Source organism: Hypanus sabinus, chromosome 15 (assembly GCF_030144855.1).
Source record: "Hypanus sabinus isolate sHypSab1 chromosome 15, sHypSab1.hap1, whole genome shotgun sequence".
NCBI classification, from domain to species: domain Eukaryota; kingdom Metazoa; phylum Chordata; class Chondrichthyes; order Myliobatiformes; family Dasyatidae; genus Hypanus; species Hypanus sabinus.
In genome coordinates, this window is record NC_082720.1 from 48,494,632 (window position 1) to 48,514,954 (window position 20,323).

At 40.3% G+C, this 20,323-nt stretch overlaps 1 protein-coding gene across 5 annotated transcripts in view; it reads left to right on the forward strand.

Annotated features, from left to right (window-relative positions):
• Positions 1-15,437, forward strand: part of LOC132405492 (ras-GEF domain-containing family member 1C-like) — a 61,464-nt gene extending 46,027 nt beyond the window's left edge. For 4 of the 5 annotated variants that reach the window (XM_059990342.1, XM_059990340.1, XM_059990339.1 and 1 more), the window contains 4 exons: positions 312-407; positions 6,663-6,786; positions 8,130-8,202; positions 13,786-15,437. In XM_059990342.1, coding sequence (XP_059846325.1) covers positions 312-407; positions 6,663-6,786; positions 8,130-8,202; positions 13,786-13,810 — 318 coding nt within the window. In that variant the 3' untranslated portion in view covers positions 13,811-15,437. Of the gene's footprint in view, positions 1-311; positions 408-1,012; positions 1,095-6,662; positions 6,787-8,129; positions 8,203-13,785 lie in introns of those variants that run through there. The other variant, XM_059990344.1, reaches the window with a different exon arrangement.
• Positions 15,438-20,323: the final 4,886 nt, after the last annotated feature.

Genomic DNA, 20,323 nt, shown 5'->3' on the forward strand with positions numbered 1-20,323 from the left:
TCACAACTTCCAAGTAATTAGTAATGTCTTATTCTTCCTACCAAAATGTACTATCTTGTTTATTTGTCTTTAGCTTTATTTGCCAAATACTTAAACATTTTGCAAGCTTATTAATGTAATTCATTAGATGAGATTGACTATCCACAGTTCAATACCATTCAAAAATTTGCAGTGTTTTTGATTCCAGACTCAAAATAGTTAATATGAATTGTGAACAACAGTAGTCTTGAATTATCAGTTGTAATAATCCTTAATCATGAAACTACAATTATGTTTAAAAATGGAAAATGTGTAATTATTTTATTTTCCAGATTGTTATCCCATTTTTTAGCCTTCTGATAAAAGACATTTATTTCTTAAATGAGGGTTGTGCAAACCGCCTTCCTAATGGACATGTCAATTTTGAGGTAGGTTCTTCTGTTGCGCTGACAAACACTCAGTTTTTACAATGTGATGATTGTAGCAAAAATGTTTAAGATTGCTCATAAATTCTTCCCACACTTGCAAACATTAAACAATAATGTACCAAAGTGGGTGTATCACATTCCTGGCTACAAAGCCTGAAGCTTTGTAGCTGCTAACTCTGAACAGCGACACATAATATAATTTACAGGCATATCATTGAGGAGTGCCAACACCAATTAATGTATTTATCTCAGGAGATTTTATAACATGATATTCTCCTCCCAGTCATTGAACCCATTTTCCACCATCATCCTACAGTTGGCAAGGTCTGTTAAAATGTCTCCTGAAGATCGGCATAGTTAACAAGCACATTTATATTTGTATCCAATTCCAGTGAAGGAACCACTGTTGCCATTTCTCACAATCACAATATACAATTCAAAATGCAACTGCATTGTTTCTGGATGATCTTAATCTATTTCATTTAGCAGGAATTATTTGACAATGACTTGACTCAAATTTTATTTACCAGTGTTTCCCCATTTTGAAAGTATATGGCATGTGCATTTTAGATTCTAAAATGCTGATTATTTTAATTCCTTCCCAGTGGGAAGAGGAAGTGAGGTGGACGGCGATTGTCTTTAATTATCTGTATGTAGGGATGGAAGATAGATGAATTCTGTGCAAAGGTACAGATTACTCTTCATTCAAAGTAATTTCATTAACAATTTCTGCCAATTCAAATCACTTTAGAATATTGTTCTATTTAAGTCCAATGTCAAATTATTCAGTATTTACATTTTTGTAGTTCAAAAATAACTTTGAATAAGCAACAATCCTGCATTGGTGGTTGTTCTAGCCTGCGGTCACTTGAGGGACCAGAAAGTTAAACACACTATCTCAGCTGTGTCCTTCAATTACCTTATTACTGGACACTGTAACACCAAGGCAGAGCACTGGGAGAAGTTTGCTGCATGATTGCTATCCAATTCCTCAACATAGTTGAGGCAACCAACTAAAAGTTTGAGCTGCAAAAATTCTGATCAAAGCAATAACAACTTGTTCAGATAAGTGGCAGTGATCACAGAGAATCATACATTTTAAAACACAATTACTTTTTCTTCTGTAGAGTTTTGCCTTTTGCTAGAGATGGTATCTATGGATAGAACCACAGAAAAATCAAAAGTCAAAGTACACATATGCACAAAATCTTCCAGCATCACAGGCATATATACACAGCACTCATTGGGAAAGCAAATTAAACATCAATTATGCATAATTGTTACTAGTAAGAACATAATTAGAACAAAGAAGAGTATTCCAAGCGATAGGATATAAGCACATTTGGCCTGATTAAGGATGGTCAACATGACTTTGTGCATAGTAGATCATGTTGAACCAATTTATAGAGTTTTTCTAGGAGGTCACCAGTGAAGCTGATGAAGGAAAGGTTGTGGATGTTGTCTACATGGACTTTAGCAAGGCCCTTGACAAAGTCATTTAATGCAGACAAGTGTGAGGTGCTGCACTTTCCAAGGACAAACCAGGATAGGAATTGCATGGTGAGCAGTAGGACATCGAGGAGTGCAGTAGAACAGAGGGATCTGGGAATAAAGATCCATAATTCCTTGCATCACAAGTAGGTAGGGTCAAAGAGAGAACTTCTGGCACGTCGGCCTTCATAAATCAGAGTGTTGTGTGTAGGAGTTGGGATGTTATGCTGACATTGTATAAGACTTTGGTGAGGCCAAATTTGGAGTATTGAGTGCAGTTCAGTCACCCACCTAAAGACAATATAACAATATGTTGGAAAGTGTACAGAAAAAATTTACAATGATATTGCTAGGTCCTGAAAATATGAGTTACAGGGAAACATTGAATAGGTAAGGATATTTTTCCCTTGACTGTAGGAGAATGAGAAGAGATTTGATAGGGTTATACAAAATTATAAGAGGTACAGATAGGGTAAATGTTAGCAAGCTTTCACACTGAGATTGGGTGAGGCTAGAGCTATAGGTTAAATGTGAAAGGTGAAATATTTAAGGCAACCCTGAGGGAAAACCTGTTCAATTAGAGGGTGGGGCAAGTGTGAAACGAACTGCCAGCTAAAGTGATGGGTATGCATTCAATTGCCACATGTAAGAGAAGTTTGGACAAGTGCATATTTGGGACAGATATGGGGGGGAGCTATGGTCTAGTTGTGGGTTGATAGGACCAGGTAGTAAGATAGGACCAAGATAGTAAGAGGCCCTTCGTTCATTAGTCCTGACAAAGGGTCTCAGCCCGAAACATCGACAGCGCTTCTCCCTATAGATGCTGCCTGACCTGCTGCATTCCACCAGCATTTTGTGTGAGCTGTTCTTGAGCCTGGTGGGGTGGGACTTCGGGCTTCAATACTCCTGCAAAAAGGTGCCATGGTCGGGATGGGAATGGTCATTAATGATGGATGTTGCCTTCTTGAGACAGCACAGCCTGTATCTATTGCTACTGGCAGCAAAGGATACGCCCATGATGTACTGGGCAGAATCCACTTCTCTCTGCAGCTTCTTGTGTTGCTGTGCATTGGAATTTCCATGCCAAGCCATGATGCAACCAGTCAGGATGTTTCAACGTGCATTGGTAGAAGTTAGAATATCCGGTGACAAGCTCGGCCTCTTTAACCTCCCGAGAAAGTAAAGACAAGTATGTTACTTTCAGGACTCAAGAACAGGTGTAAAAGAGAGATGGCTGGAAGAAACTTGGAAAGAAAACATGACAATAGATTCTGTGGATAAATCTATAATGTGTTCCCAATTACTGCCATTTCCATTTGTACTCATCCATAACATGTAAACATATTACCTCCAAATCTAGTTTTGAGTAATTTGCCAACATAGGCATTTAGAATGCCTTAAATTTGAAAAGCTGGAAATGTCCAAAGCCATAACCCTCCAACTCATTCTGCGGCAGAAAGATAGATTGCTCTACAGTGCTTTACCAATGTCCACATTGATGTGTAAACTGTGTATCTATCAGTCACTGTTCATGTGCTCTTTTACTGTGCTTACCAACAGAACCACTCTACGACAGACGCTATAGTATCTGTCATGCACTGGCCCTGACACACCTAGTAAACAAGGACACTTATGTCAGAAAATTGTTTCTGGATTTCAGTTTGGAATTCAACACTATTGTCCCACAGACCCTGGTGAACAAACTCCTACTCCTCAGTCTAAGTACATCGTTGTGCAACGCAGTGTTGCACTTCCTAACCAACGGATCTCTGGTAGGATGCACAACTGCTTCTCCCTCCCCATCATCAACACAGGTACCCCCCCCCCCCCCAGGGCTGTGTGCTGAGCCCATGGCTGTACATTCAGCTCACACATGACTGCACGGCCAAACACTCCAGTAATTTCATTGTCAAGTTCACCAATAACATGACAGTGGTGGGGATTATCACCAACAATGATGAGATGGCCTACAGAAAGGAGGCGGAAGAGCTCATGGCCGAGTGCCAGGCAAATAACCTCTTACTCAAAGTCAAAAAAACAGCAGTTTCAAATTCCTGGGTGTACGCATCTCACACAATCTCTCTCGGTCCCAGAACACAACCTACATAATCAAGAAAGCTCATCAATGACTCTACTTTCTGAGGAGGATGAAGGGCCTTGAACTATGCAGATCAATACTTATGACCTTACGGTTATGTGATCATCCTAACCAGCTGCATCATTGCACAGTATGGAAACTGTACTGCAGTGGACAGGAACGCTCTGCAACAGGTAGTCAAAACTGCCCCGTGCATCACTGACACCAATCTACAGAAAGGTACCGGGAAAAGACCAGCAATATCATGAAGGATCCCATCCACCTCCACATGGACTGCTTGTCCCACTCCCATCAGTAAGGTGACTAAGTAGTGTCCACCAAACTCAAAATTAGTTACTTTCCACAAGCAGTAAGGCTGATCAACACCTCCACCCACTAACACACCCTACCATTTTATCACTTCCTGTCCGTCAGACTCCTGTGCCTGGCGTCACTTTATGGACATACAATGAATATATATATATAAAAGCTATCTTATGTACTTATATTTATTGTGTTTTTATTATTGTTATTGTGTTATTTATCTTATTCTTTTTATGTGCTGCATTAGAACCAGAAAAACTATTATTTTGTTCTTCTTTACACTTGTATACTTGTAATCTTGACTCTTGAATCTTGAACATTGCAAGCTGAACATCCTGTTCCTGTGCTGTACTGTTCCATGTTCGAGAATCACAACCTAGAGAACGTGTTTTCGAGATGCACATGGGCTCTAACAGAATAGGTGGACCTACCTGGTTAATATGTTGATACCAACTTCATTGTTGACCTTCCTGTAACTAATTCTTTGAAGTTATTCTGCGCTTCTCAATGCCAATAGGAATTTGAAGTGCCATGCTATGTCTATGTCTAAAAGCTAAAACAAATCAGTATATTCCATTAATGGATAAGTGCTGAAAAATATCAACAAAATGCATTAAATGTTTTAAAAACATATTTGCCAAACTTCAAGTGAAGTAACTTTAAGAAAAGCTATTCAATTTAAGACATTACTTGATGATGGGTATGATCAGCATAGAACAGGAATAACCAATAATTATGAAACACTGGTTGAGGTAATCAGCAAGCAGTTCAAGTGAAAAGTTCCCGACTTAATTTAATACTTTACAAAATGGTGTCACATAGTGTATTCCTTGCATATGAATAGAACTTCGCAAAGTAAAGAATCCATTGAAAACACTGACTAGGATGAGGATGAGAGCTTGTAGAATATCAGAAAGTTACTTGGCGGAAAGGTTCTCCCCATGCACTTACACCATTCAAATGTCAAGCAATGTGGATAGAAACCTGTCAGAAAGTTCTCAGTAAAGTCTTGGATTGAATGTGCATTTGGGAAAAAAATTGGGTTGTAAGAAATAACTAACTTCATCTTGACCAATATATTTGTGTAGATTTCACCATATCTTAAGTATGCTGTTAAAAACTGTTGAACTATGATTCAGCCACTGAAGTAAAATTAGATAACATTTTCAAAAGACTACCATAAGACTCAGAAGCAGAATGAGGCCACTCAGCCCATCGAGTCTGCTCCACCATTCCATCGTGGCTGATTTATTATACTTCTCAACTCCATCCTCCTGGTGTCTTCTTGTAACCTTTGACACCCTGACTAGCCAAGTACCTATCAATATCTGCTTTAAATATACTCAGTGATTTGGCCTCCACAGCCATCCGTGACAATGAATTCCACAGATTGACCACTGTTTGGTCCTAAACTCACCCATTTTAGGAAACATCCACTCAACATTCACTCTCTCTATGCCTTTCAATATTTATTATGTTTCAATAAGATGCCCCCCCCCCCCCATTCTTCTAAATTCCAGCCAGTTCAGACGAGCCATTAAATGCTCCTCATATGTTAACCTTTTCTTCCTTGGAATCATTCTTTTGAACCTCTTCTGGACCATCTCCAATGCTAGCACATCTTTCCTTAGATAAAGGGCCCAAGGCTGCTCACAGTACTCACACTACAGTGTGACAAATGTCTTATAAAACCTCAGCATCACGTCCTTGCTCTTATATTCTCGTCCTCTGAAAATGAATGCTAACACTGCAATTGCCATTCCTACCACCAACTCAACCTGCAAATTAATCCTTAGGGAATCCTGCACAAGGACTCCCAAGTCTTTTTGCACCTCTGAGTTTTGAATTTTCTCCCCATTTAGAAAATAGTCTATGCCTTTATTCTGTCCTCTGGAATAATTCCAGGATTTAGTGATTCTTGAAAGATCAGTACTAATGCCTCCACAATCTTTTCAGCTACCTCCTTCAAGACCCTGGACTGTAGTCCATCTGGTCCAGGTAACTTATCTGCCTTCAGAACTTTCAGCTTCTCAAGCACCTTCTCCTTAATAGTAGCAACTGCCCTCACTTCTGCCTCCTGACATTCTCCTAGTGTCTTCCATAGTGAAAACTAATGCCACTTTTTTGACCCCCATTACTTTCTCTCCAGCGCCATTTTCCAGATGTCCAATATCCACTCTTGCCTCTCTTTTACTCCTTATACACATGAAAACTACATTCAGAACAAAAAAATTGTTAGCGTGCTTTGTAACTGTTAAATAATTATTTTTCCTATGCTTAAAGTATTTTAAGTTTATTTTCAAAATACATAAATTTAGAAAGGTTATATTCACCAGATGAATAATAACAAGCTTATTCTGTAGAAATTTCTAGAATTGGCCAAACAAGTAGGAGAGTTTATGATGTGGAAGCAGGTGACATGTCCTTTTGAAGATGATCAAAATATCATCCATTACCTTCACACTGCTCCTGTCTTCTCCGAGGATGGTAAGTTGTTTCATTACTCTGTCAACAAATAATTGTTATCCTATGTTATTAAAATTTAAAATCTGGTGAAGTACCTCCTTGTGTAAGGCCCAAGTTTAAATTCCAATCTGTCTGATATTTAGGCTCCAACAATCTATCACTATATAGCTCATCTCCAGGTATTGAACAGATTCCACTTTTGCAGATGACTATAAGTCAACTTTGTCCATTGGTTGGAATGTACACAAAAATCATTCAATATACTAACCATACCTCCACAATATCATAATAGATGGCCTGAAAGGCAGAAGACAGATAAGAAAGAACAATGATCGTGGAGAGTGTGTGGGGGAAAACTAGTTCTGGTGTTGATAGTAACTAATGTATGCTTGTTGGACTTCAGAATTTAATAAAATGATGGGAGCTTGTCCATATGTAGATGTGTCCATAAGCTGGGTGTTCTTAAGCCATGAAGACTTATATAATAAATTGGTAGATCTAGCAAGGAAAGTGAAACTAAGACTTCCCCAGCCCAAGCTCAGTTTTCTATTCAAGATCTTTGTAGAGATCATAATTTCTTTTTTCTGTCCTTCTCAATGAAACAACTGAAAGTTAGATCCTCAGTAGAGCTGGTAATATTTCACTGTACCTTTTGTCGATCTTCTTCGAAGACGATGAAACAAATTTTAGTAGTACAGGGGGAGGGGTGTCAACAGCAAGCTATTCACAATAATCTGTCTGAGAAAGTAATGTATTGTTCCTCATGCATTTATCTGATAAAGCTAACTGCAAGAATTTTATACCCTTGGAGTGGCGGCTTATTGACAAATAATCCTACTTCACATCCTTAGCTATCTCCTCCCAAAATTATAGATTGCTTTCAGTGCAAGGACAGAGTAGCAAGAAGATGCCATTACTTGGCCTCTTACAAAAGCTTTAGATGGTAAAAATGTGATTTTTTTTTGTGAAGGAAATTTAGTTAGTAGGTTAATATTGCAATATTAACTCATTTTTATTGGGGCCTTTATAATTGGCTGAATAAGGTGTTTCATACTGTGGAATTTTAGCCTTCAAAAGAAAACACAACAAAACCACTTCCACACAGTTTCAGTGCTGTTGAAATCTGAAGTTAACTTGATTTTAAATATTGTTCTTTACCAGTCTAAAATTGGCTCAGTCCATTTATTTCCTTCAAGACTCGACAAGATAAGGTCCATGTTAGGTGTAATACTAACTAGGACTTTATTTCATTTTAAATTAGATTTTACATTGACAGAAAAATTAAATTAAAATTAAATTAAGCTCTTTTGCATAGCTCTAAAGAAATTAAATAACAGAGCTTTCATTCCATTCCTACTCTAAAGGCTTGTATTTGGCATCATACGAAAGTGAAAGTCCCGAAAATCAGGTTGAAAAGGAAAGATGGAAAGCTTTAAGGTAAAAATCCCATTCTATTTTCTTCCTAGCTCAAAAGCTGTCAAATCTTTGAACTGTAATATATTTTTTAAATTGTCTAACATTAGTTCCAACAGCTGACAAAAATATAATTTTGTATTTGCATTGCGAATTGTATAAATCAGAACCTACACAGTAATTGTAGCAGATAAACAAGTCTTTTGGATCACCATGGCCACTTTGATGTTTATGCTCCTTAACAATAGTGGACATCAAATTCTTCCTGTGTTTATCTGGCTGTAGCTTTGCTAGTTGGTCAGTTGATCCTGGCGGGAATACGCTCTCCATTTTTATCATTCTTTGACCAAAGAAGATTTTTCTTAGTTTTTCTCTGTTTATTAGTGACTCTGTTTAGTAGCACTTTGTGGTTGTACTTATTACTTCACATAAACTGGATGATTCAAACTGCAGCAACTTTTGACCGAAAGTGTTTGCATCATACACCGGGGTGTTCTCTTTAGTTACCTGATGAGGTAACCATAGCCTTTGGCCAGGGGCAGATATCAGGTGGTGCCCAACCTTCACGGACCCTGATACCACTACACTCTCCAGTTGGTGAGTCAGCAGTGGTGGCCAAGTCACTGACCATCTGCTCTGGACTTGCTCAACTCTTCTCATCTGCCCAATATCCAGCCAGAAGCTCTTACTGCTTCCACTCCCATCCTGCGAGCTGTTTGGTTCTTGCTCTTTTCATCAAGGCCCATTGCAGACAGCAACCTCCTTGCTGGGAACCCTCTACAGCTGATCTCCATGAGGAATAGCCACGTTTTCCATCCTTTGTGCCTGCACTCCTGGACTAAGGATTGGTACCTCAGGGCTTTCGTCTGGTGAGCCTCCTCACATCCTTCCTCCCATGGTATTGTGAGCTCCACCAGGAAGATTTTCTTGTCTTCAATGAACCATAGAGCAATGTCAGGTCAAAGTGTGGTTTGCATCACCTCCAGGAACTGGAGCTTCCTGCCCACATTGACCCCCATCTCCCATGATTTGGCAGTTGGCAGCAGATTGGATTTAGGCCTCTTTGATATGACTGGTGTGGCCCTCTCCTTGATGGAAATGATTGCCCTGTTGGCCTCTCTGCCAGCTGGTCTCTTTTAACACCTCTCCTGCTCCAGTGTGTCAGTAAGGGACAGCAGGACCTTGTCATGGCACCACCTATTCCATCCTTGTGAAAAAACTGTTTTGCATCCTGACCACACAGCTTGCAGTTAGGTCCTCTCTCAGCCCCCATGTAGGCAGCTGTAATGGTGTAGGGTGAGTGTCATACAAGGACTGCAGAAGGAAAGGAATGTGAAAGGGCTCCTGTTTCCAAAGCTCTGCTCAAGTGATCTTGCACTTGGGGAAAATCCCATTTCATCCAGGTGTCCTGTGACCCCCCCCCCCCCCCCAACTCCACTGCCTTTGATAACCCCTTTCCATCCTCATGGTTTTGTAGCTCTGCCTGGACACTTTTGCCCTGATCTTGGTGTGACTCCTATTTGATTTATTAATTTGTCTTTGGAGCCCCTCAGTGTTAACACAAATCTACGCTTTCCCATTTTACCGATGACAACGGGAGCTGTAGCTGACCTGATCTTGTGTGGAGCCCCACTGAAGGAGAACTTAGTGGGGGGGGGGGGGGGTCCTCAGCCATCTCCACAGGTGATTTTTGACTTTCCTCTCGATGCCTTCTACAGTGGTCATGGGGAACCTGTAAAACGTGAAAAGCCAGAGCAGCCTTGGTAGAAGACCATGTTGGTACAGCCATGTCTTACATTTACCAAGGAGTCTGGGTTTGTCAACCTTCAGCCACTCTTCAGTCTGCTTTACAGTGTTGGTGATGTTGGCGCTGTTCATCATTGCTGCATTAAACCACTTTCCAAGACACTTTACTGGGTTGTCCTCTATGGATGGAATGACTTCTCCCCCATACTTGCAGACTGAACTTGCTAGTAACCTTGCCCTTTTTGATCATCGTGCATCTGGACATACCGGCCTTGAAGGTCATCCTAGCCCAAGTAGCCACACTGTCCAGGGTTTCCAGTATCCCTCTTGCTTGGATATGGGTCACAGTGGTTATTGCGATTTCATCCATGAGCCCCCGTACTGCAGGTTGTCAGATGCTGGGCTCCAATGCTGGACCTTCGGTTAAGCCTGCTGCTGCTGATATGATGAGGTTCATACCCACGACAAACAAGATGAGGGAGATGGTACAGCCAGTTGGAGTCTATTTTGGGGGGTCATGCCACCTGGGTTGTAAAGAGGGCTGAAGTGTAGCATAGCTTGAATCTTCCTAGGTAGCTGGTGATCATGTCTTGGTGGGATACGGTAGTGGTCCAGGCCTGGCTGGATAAGGACATGTAGAATTGATCTGTAAGTGTTGGCTAGGTCTAACCAGATGACTGTTAGGTCATCTTTCAACTGCCTGGCCTTACAGATAAATTGGCTGATTATTGAGATGTGTTCAAGGCACCCAGAAAAACCTGGGATGCCACTTTTCTGGATGGATGTGTTAATGTAGTGGTTCTCCATTAAGTAAGAGGTCAGCCTTCTCTCAAGCACTGAGAAGAATATCTTGTGCTCCACACTAAGGAGGTAGATTGTCATAAAATGGGTGATTGTAGAGCAATCTTCTTCCTTGGGAACAGTTTCAGGCATGGTGGGACTGGTCCAAATCTTCATCATTATCTTCCACATCCTCCAAAGGAATTTTGGGCATTTCTTATATACCTTGTAGGGTATACCACTTGGTCCTGCGGCAGCAGATGATTTTGCTCTCTTGATGAAATCCTGGATCTCCTGCCGCGTGGGCTCTGCCACAATCAGCTGGGGGACTTTTGGATTGAATTCTAGTCCCTGAGTCCTATGGGGATCTCTGTGTGATTCTTACAGAAATTCTTCCATCTCTTGCTTTGAGCTGGCTGGGGTGTCAGATGTTTGCTGGTAGAGAAGAGCCCTGCTGAACCAGATGGGTTTTTAACAAACCACTCTCCTTCTCTCTTTCTCCCTTCTTCGCTTTCACAGCTGCCCAACCCTCCTGAACTTACATGGCGGTTGCCGCAGTTTGCTGGTTAGATCTTTGACCTGGATTGCATCTTGGAAGCTACATTGGCAGGACTTGTCTGCAGGAAATGTGGCTCCCTCACAACCATTGTGTTCAATTTTGCTAAAGGGTGATTCGGCCCAATGGAGAAGAAAGGGGACTTTAAACCATCTCAGCAAACAAACAGGAGGGAAAGGGAGATTCACCACCTGAGAGTGAGATAAAGACCCTGGTGAATCTCCCTTTCCCTCCTGTTTGTTTGCTGAGATGGTTTAAAGTCCCCTTTCTTCTCCATTGGGCCGAATCACCCTTTAGCAAAATTGAACACAATGGTTGTGAGGGAGCCACATTTCCTGTAGACAAGTCCTGCCAATGTAGCTTCCAAGATGCAATCCAAGTCATCATCAAACGGCTTCCACAATACATTTTCTGGTGATCTAGGCCAGAGGTCACCAACCTCTTTTGCACCGCGGACCAGTTTTATATTGACAATATTCTTGCGGACCAGCTGACGGGGGGGGGGGGGGAGTGGGGTGGTTTTAATCACGACTAGAGTATAGGTGATAAGCCAACTATAAGTCACTTATAAGTGGCTAATACACTCAATTTCATTTCTAAAAGGATTTATCTAACACATTTAATATTAAACACACAGCTCATATTTTCCTCGCATGAATATAGTGATAAGTCAATAATAAGTCATTTATATTCAATAGCATCATAACATTTTAAGTAATGTTTGGATATTAAACACACAGCGCATATTTTCCTCATATGAACATATAAAATCATTGCAACACACCAGTGAGAGGACAAGGTCAGGGCCAGAAGTCCCCATGCCAGGGCCGCGGCGGTCGCAGTCCGAGCGAGGAGTGCGACAGGGCACGTGCCCACCCTCCTTTATAGGTAGGTAGGATCTATCGGCCGACAAAAGTTTGGCTGGAGGGTTGACTTTCAGTAGATCGCAGCGAGGTAGCTGCTCTGCTACATACGAAACCCTGAGCCCAAATTAGGTAGTCTACGAATGTTTTAGCACTGGGTTCCCCACAAACGTTCGGTGTGGTAAACAGGTTTAGAGGCGGCAGGCACTCCAGGCCGGTAGCAACGGCACTTCTCGCCAGCCGCGCGAGGTGGCTGGTTACCCGAGGCCAACCAGTGACCCCTGGCGCGAGGGTATCACTGCGTTCAGGCCATTGATGACCTCATGTGCATTCAAGTTCAACAGTGACAGGGAATGAGGAAAGGTGCAGCTGACTCATATCATTTCCTCGCGGCCCGGTAGCACATGATTTGCAGCCCAGTGGTTGGGGACCACTGATCTTCTCTTTCCTTGAGGAATGAGTTAGGGCATCAAAGGGGGCACTCACTTGGTCCCTTCTTTGGCACTGGGGTGACTCAGGCTTGGAAAGATCTTCAGCTGTGTGGGGTGCTCCCTGGCTGGAGTTCTCCATCAGCTCACCAGATGTTGAGTCTGTGCCTTACACTGGATTCGCCTTTGTTCCACAGCTCGACCTATTTTGGGGTATCGTGAGGCCTTTGATGTTTTTGCAAATTTTGCCACAATGGCACTTGGCAATGATTGTCTTCCTGGTCAGTGCTGTTTGCATGAGCCTTCGTGTTATCATATCTCCAGTCCTGGTCATTGCCGTTATGTCCATCCTGTTGTGTCTCTCATCCTCCCCACTCCCCTCAGGAGACTTGGGCATTATGTATTTAGTTCATCCATAGCTGGCATGGTTCCCTCTTGTGAGTGCTGCACACAAGGTTGCTAGGCTTCTGTGCCCATGCCAGTCTTTCCTGGAGGTCAGCTGTCTTTCCATTGTCTCCGACCTTTCTCGGTTGCCATCCAGTCTTACCTGGAAGTAATTGGCAAGCCAGATGTCACTTGCATCATACATAAAAGTGCTCTTTTCAGTTACCTGCTGAGTTAACTGTGACCTTTGGCCAGGAACAGATGTCATCAGGTGGTGCCCAAATTTCACAGAGTATAAATGTAGAATATAAGTATCAAAGTAAGGGACCAGTTCAATGTTTGAAGTTTGATAACTCCAGAATCACGGTAAAATCTGAGAGGATTCAGCATCTGGCACAATTGTGCATCATTTGCTGTACCTTTAGGATCCTGATGAGTTTGTCTCCACAGCTTTAAGCTTACGGGTTCACTGGAAAATGTATTATACCAGTGTGCCATTTTTTTTAAGTGATTAAAACTTTTGTTTATCTGTTAGTCCAGAAAATCTGCCAGTGCAGCACCAAAATCCGAAGTTCTTGTTTATCTAAGTTTTATTGTGGAAAGCAAGGATTCAGTGGGTTGAACTCCAACAAAACAGAAAAAAGTCTGTTTTTACCACAGATGTAAAGGACATGTCTTTTAAGTATAATTATGATTCTAAACAACTGAATTAGCAAATGAATTAAGTTTTTGAATATTCATTTCATAGTAATATGCTTCCAATGCTTATAGATAACTCGAGCAATTTGAATTAATTCTATTTATTTGTTTGGATTTTCCTATTATAGATTTTCTGATTTTTCTATTTCAGATCAACTCTGTTGGGAAAGACATGATGATCTGAAAACAGGAAGATTCTTTTCTTCCAGTAGTATAGCTTGCACTATTGACTTCATAGAACCAGCAAAGTCGTGGGTTTTCTTATGAACTTTGATGAGCAGGATTCATCAATTGAAATTATATTGATGCAAAGGGAATAATTCCCACATTGCAAACTCCTCTTTGAACAAAAGCAGTATTTAAGTTGTGCAGCTGCTGTTGAAGGAAAGCGGGATAATATTGAATTACAGAAGAAACTGAAAACATAAATACTTCAGTTATAAGTCTGCCATTGATTTAGTCAAAACAACAGCCTGCACACAAATCTTCTTTGTGTCAATCAACTCTAGTATGTTAGTAAATATTGATTTTATAATCTGGGCACTGGATTTCTCATGTTTAAACTCTACTTGAATTGGGTTTGAATATATGAGCTATGTTCAAAAAACAGTGGGTTCACTGTGATCTTTATCTTAACTGGAATGGAACACTTCCATATGCAGGGAGGGAGATTCGACTAGACTGATATTCAGTTGTGTACATTACTTGTTAACTCTACTGTGTTGTAATGTTTTACTCAGTGCGTACATGACCTGCTCATATGCATGAAGTTAAATGTCTCACTTAAAAAGTTTAAATTACTGTGTCATTTTTAACCTTGCTGTTTAGCAGGACAAGATGAAATAATTCATCACTAACACTGTTAAAACAAGAAAAACATGCACAATGAATATATAAATCTGATCAAGTTCTATCTTATTTCACTTGTGAGATTGTAAAATATCATCTATCAGTATATCAAATCCACATTACAATCACTGTTTAATACAACACATTGAAAACTGATTATAGTAAGTCATGGAGACTTAGCTGACTGCAAATACACAATGACTATAAAATTTCCATAAACAGTCTACCATTGAGATTTAAGTGGGACAGAAGCATGCCATGTAGTGATATTTTTAAAAAAATATATTTTTCACATCCAGTAACCTTTATAATTCACAAAACAATGAAATACTGGTAAGTACTGTTAGCTATCATCTGAACAAACATGTTGATAAAGAATACTGTATTACAAAAAAGTCTGCTGTGTATGATTATACTACAGTGTTACTTAAATGTCTAGGAATTGAAGCCATTCATAATACACTTTGTAGTGTATATGTATAAAAATGGCATTTGATCAAAGTAATTTAAATGGATATTTTTATTAGTATGTTAATGTAAATGGAATTATAATGTCATCACACTGATTACTGAAAAGTGCATACATATTCTGATCTTCTTTGTCTTGCATCTAATTGTTTTACAGTTTTTTAAATAATTTGTTTTCATTATTTTATTAAACTAGAATTACCAAGATCACCCAAATCAATGCAACTCATATCTATTAGCCTCAAAGTAGCGGTAAATGTGGCCAAACTACTGTCTACTGTTAGACACATGTGTTATTGAAATTTAATGTGCACAATTTTTGTGCTTGGTCATACTTGACATTCTAATGTTTCATTACTACATTCCACACTTGAAAATCTATTGTAAAATAGTCCCTGTAATTAGTCTAAAGAGCATGTTTCCTTCCACAGTTTTGTAGCTGTATTCTTTATTTGGTGAAAATAAATAAAGTTGCAGCGGTGGTAATTGAAATTTGTTTGTTTTTATACTGCTGTATGAGATTATTAATGGAAATATTGTTCATAATATACCGGCTAATTTATCTGTGCATAGAATTTATATGTGATTTATACTGTGTTCTAACAGTCTGGCTGAATGGTTATCAATTTCTAATTTTTGTACCCATAGTTGTGAATGTTTTAAATTCTTCTAATAAATGAAGTGAGTCATTATAATCATGAAACAATTGGGAACATTTTGTTGCATCCAGTCTATTTTGCATGCTGGTATATGGATTAGGAGTGGGAGCCAACAACTGGCCTGGAGCTTGTTCCACTATTTAAGGTGGTCTTGACTGACACGATTGCAAGCTCATTTCTACATTCCCATCTACCTACAGTAATCCTTTGCCCCTCCTTTAATAGCTATTTATTTATGGACATACAGCATGGAACAGGCACTTTTGGTCCAATGAGCAGTGTTGTCCAGCAGCCCACCTATTTAACATAGGCCCAATCACAGGACAGTTTACAATGACCAATTGACCAACCAGCCAGTATGTCTTTGGACTGTGGGAAGAAGCAGGAGCTCCCAGAGGAAACAAACACAGTCAAGGGAGAGTGTATAAACTCTTTACAGACAGTACTGGAACTGGACAACATCAAAGACTCTGCTTTCAAGATTCTTATCAGTCTTTGAAATATACTTTCTTAGACAAGACAGAATTATCTATGTTAAGGAGGTTCCAACAAAGGAGGAAACATCCTTTCTACAACCATCGCACTGAGAGTCCTCAGGATTATTGGGGTTGGCTTAAGACCCCACCCACACTTGCAAACTCCAGTGGATATAAGTTTACCCTATCCAAACTTACTTCATGAGAATCTACTCGTTCCAAATATTGTTGTAGCAAGTTCCCTCTACACTGCTTCCAACAACATATTGTACTCCTTACGGGATAGTGAGAAACTCCAGACAGTGGCCTTTTCGATGCTGAGGTAATTGAAGTTGCTTTGTGTACTCAATTGTTCTTACATTCTACGCGCTTTCCCAATTACCTGCGGCACTGCCTGCCAATGTTGTGCAAATCATCCCAAATCCATCAGTTCCTCAGCTCACTGAATCCTCAGCACTGCCAAACTTAGCAATTTATTCCTACTTCAAAACATTTATCACAAATTTTCAAGTGGTTTGATGAGATGTTCCACTTAGCCAACTGCAATTATTCCATTTTCAAAAAATGTTCTCCATTTTGCTTTCAAGTACTGCGAATCAGAAAGAAATTTCCCTCGATAATTGCACAGTGCTGGCTTTAATTGAGCCCATTGTAAATAAAGCTGACCCTTTCAGGAATGAGAGGAACCGAGATTCTGTATGGAGACTGAGGGTATTGTAGTGGGATGAACCATTAACCATTTCCCAGAAATTTCAAGTTTGGAGTTTTAATTTAGAGTTACAGCACAACAACAGGTCCTTCTGTCCCATTGAGCCCATGCCTCCCAAATGCATCCATGTGACCAATTAACCTGGTAACCTGCATCACTTGGGAATGTAGGAGGAAACCAATCACAGGAAGAACATACGAACTCCTTACAGACCCAGGTCATTGGCACTGCTACGCTACCATGCTGCCCTTGCCACTAGGACAATTCCATTAGACCATAAGATATAGGAGCAGAATTAGGCCATTTGGCCCATCGAGTCTGCTCTGCCATTTCATCATGGCTGATCCAATTTCCTTCTCAGCCCCAATCTCCTGCCTTCTCCCTGTATCCCTCCATGCTCTGACCAGTCAAGAATCTATCAACGTCTGCCTCAAATGTACATAAAGACTTGGCCTCCACAGCTGCTTGTGACAACGAATTCCACAAATTCACCATTCTCTGGTTAAAGAAATTCTTCATCATCTCCACTCTAAAAAGATGCCCCTCTATTGTCCTCTGATCTTAGACTCTACCATCATAGGAAACATCCTCTCCATATCCACTTTCTCAAGGCCTTAAACCACTCAATTGGTTTCAATGAGGTCATTCCTCATTCTGCTGAATTCTAATGAATACAGGCCAGAGCCATCAAATGCTCTTCATGCAACAAGCCGTTCAATCCTGGAATTATTTTCATGAACCTCCTTAGAACCTTCTCCAGTTTTAGCACATCCTTTCTAAGACAGGGCCTCACCAGTGACTTATAAAATATCAACATCACATCCTTGCTTTTATATTCTAGTCCTCTTGAAATGAATGCTAAAATTACATTTGTCTTCCTCATTACAGTCTCAGCCTGCAAATTGACCTTTAGGGAATCCTGCACAAGGACTCCCATGTCATGTTGCACCTCAGTTTTTTTTGTATTTTCTCTCTATTTAGAAAATAGTTAACCCTTACATTTCTTCTACCAAAGTGCATGACCATACACTTCCCAACACTGTTTTCATCATCATTTCTTTGCCAATTCTCCTAAACTGTCTAAGTCCTTCTGTAGCCTCTCTACTTCCTAAATCACCTGCCCCTCCACCTATCTTCATATCACCTGCAAACTTTGCAACAAAGCCATCAATTCCATCATCCAAATCACTGACGTATAACATAAAAATTAGTCCCAACACAGACCCCTATGTAACACCATAAGTCATTGGCCGCAAACCAGAAAAAACTCCCTTTATTCCCCACTCTTCGTCTCCTGCCAATCAGCTACTGGTTTATCCATGCTAGAATCTTTCCGGTAATACCATGGACTCGTAGCTTGTTAAGCAGCCTCATGTGTGGCACCCTGTCAAAGGCCTTCTGATAATCCAAATAACATGAGACTTTGTCCTTAAAAATCGATTTCAACATCTTACCAGCCACTGAGATCAGACTAACCGGCCTATAGTTTCCTTTCTTCAGTCTCTCCTCACTACATATTGCCTCTGTTTGTAAACCAGCTACCTCATCTTCAGCACTATCATACAATACTCTTGCATTGAAATCTACGCAGCTCAGACACTGGTCTCGCCGTGCTCAACCTTTTGATTCCTAACTTTGTCTGAGGTCTTACCAACATCTACTTCCACAACCTCTCCACTAACTGTTCTGTCGCTCTGGTTCCCATCCCCCTGCAACTCCAATTTAAACCCCACCATGCAGTTTTAACAAACCTTCCCGCTAGGATATTGGTCCCCCTCGATGCATGTTTTTTGATTTAAAATGTAGCACCCAGGAGTCAGTCCTGAGTCGGGATTTAGCAGGTGAAAGGAGGAATCGGGAAACTCTGTAGCCAGTTAGCCCATTGCTATGGTCAATAGGAGATTGGGAGACTGGGAGAAACGTGGAAGCTCCCCTCATGAGGGTGCCTGCCATTCCTTTAGGGGAGGGTTTAAATTAGTACAACAGTGGATGGAATATAGAGGAAAAGGAAACAAGGATAGACATGAAAGACAGAAAAATAAAAAGCAAAAGGAAGGGAAAAGCGGCAACAAGCAAAGTACAATAGGCCCAACAGATGAGGTAATGCAAGGAAAGATAGTAAAAAGAAAAGTTGAAGAGCTCTATATCTAAATGTGAACAGAGTCTGAAAGAAACTAAGTGAATCAGCAATACATATATGGAAGTAAATGGGTATGATCTGATTGTCATTGCCGAGATATGGTTAGCAGAAGATCAGTACTGTCAAGTTAATTGACAGGGATATTTGGCTTTTAGAAAGGACAGGCTGGGAAGATGCTGATGTACCTCTGCCAATAAAAGATGTGAGAAGTATTCTATGCTTGGAAGACGTGAATCCATTTGGGTGGAAATAAAAAAAAAGAAGCCAAAAAAACTGAATTCGCATAGATCCCCAAACAGTAGCCACAATGAAGGAAAGAATATAAATCAAGAAATAATGATGAGTGTACAAGGGGTTGTAAAAAGAGCAGTGCATTAATTATAGGTTTCTTTAATCCTCACTCAGATTCAATTAATCCAAATGGAAATGCTAACTACAAGAATGAATCTATAAAGTAAATTCAGAAGCTGTTACAGAGTCAACCAAGGAACAGGATATTTTGGATCTGATAGTGTGTAACCCTAAGACCATAAGACATAAGAGTACAATTAGGCCATTTGGCCCATTGATTCTGCTCCACCATTCAATCATGGCTGATTTACTATCCCTCTCAACCCCATTCTCCTGCCTTCTCACCATAACCTTTGACTTCCTTATTAATCAAGAATCTATCTATCAACCTCTGCTTTGAATGTACCCAATGATTTGGCCTCCACAGCCTTCTGTAGCAATGAATTTCACAGATTTGTCATCTTCTAGCTAAAGAAATGCCTCTTCATCTGTTATAAAGGGACATCCCTCAATTCTACCGCTGTGCCTTCTGGTCCTAGACTCCCTGCTATTGGATACATCATGTACACTCTATTTAGGCTTTTCAATATTTAGTAGGATTCAATGTGATCCCCTCTCATTTGTCTAAACTCCAGAGAATACAGGCCCAGAGCCTGTAAAATTGACTTAATGAATAATCTCAGAGCAAAAGATCCTTTGGAAGTAATGACACAGTATGCTAGAATTCATCATTTGGTTTGAGAGAGTGAGAAGCTTATATCCGTAACAACTCTATTAAGCATAAAGTTAGATGAATTACAAAGGACTGAATATAGAGATTTCTAAAATATGAAGTTAAGACAATGGACAAGCAATGGCAGACAGTTGAATAGATAATCCAAATTGACATCAAACAATATATCCCAAAATATATACATCTAAAATGGTGAGGATGATGAGCAGAATTGTATCTCAATCTATCAGAGGTCATCATCACAGTCCTTCAGTATGTCCTCTCACAGGCAAAACAGATGCATGAGATGGGAGCACTGGAAGGGCATGCAGGCAACAGAAGTCGGCCCTGGAGCTGTTGAAACATCTGCTCTACGTCACCATGT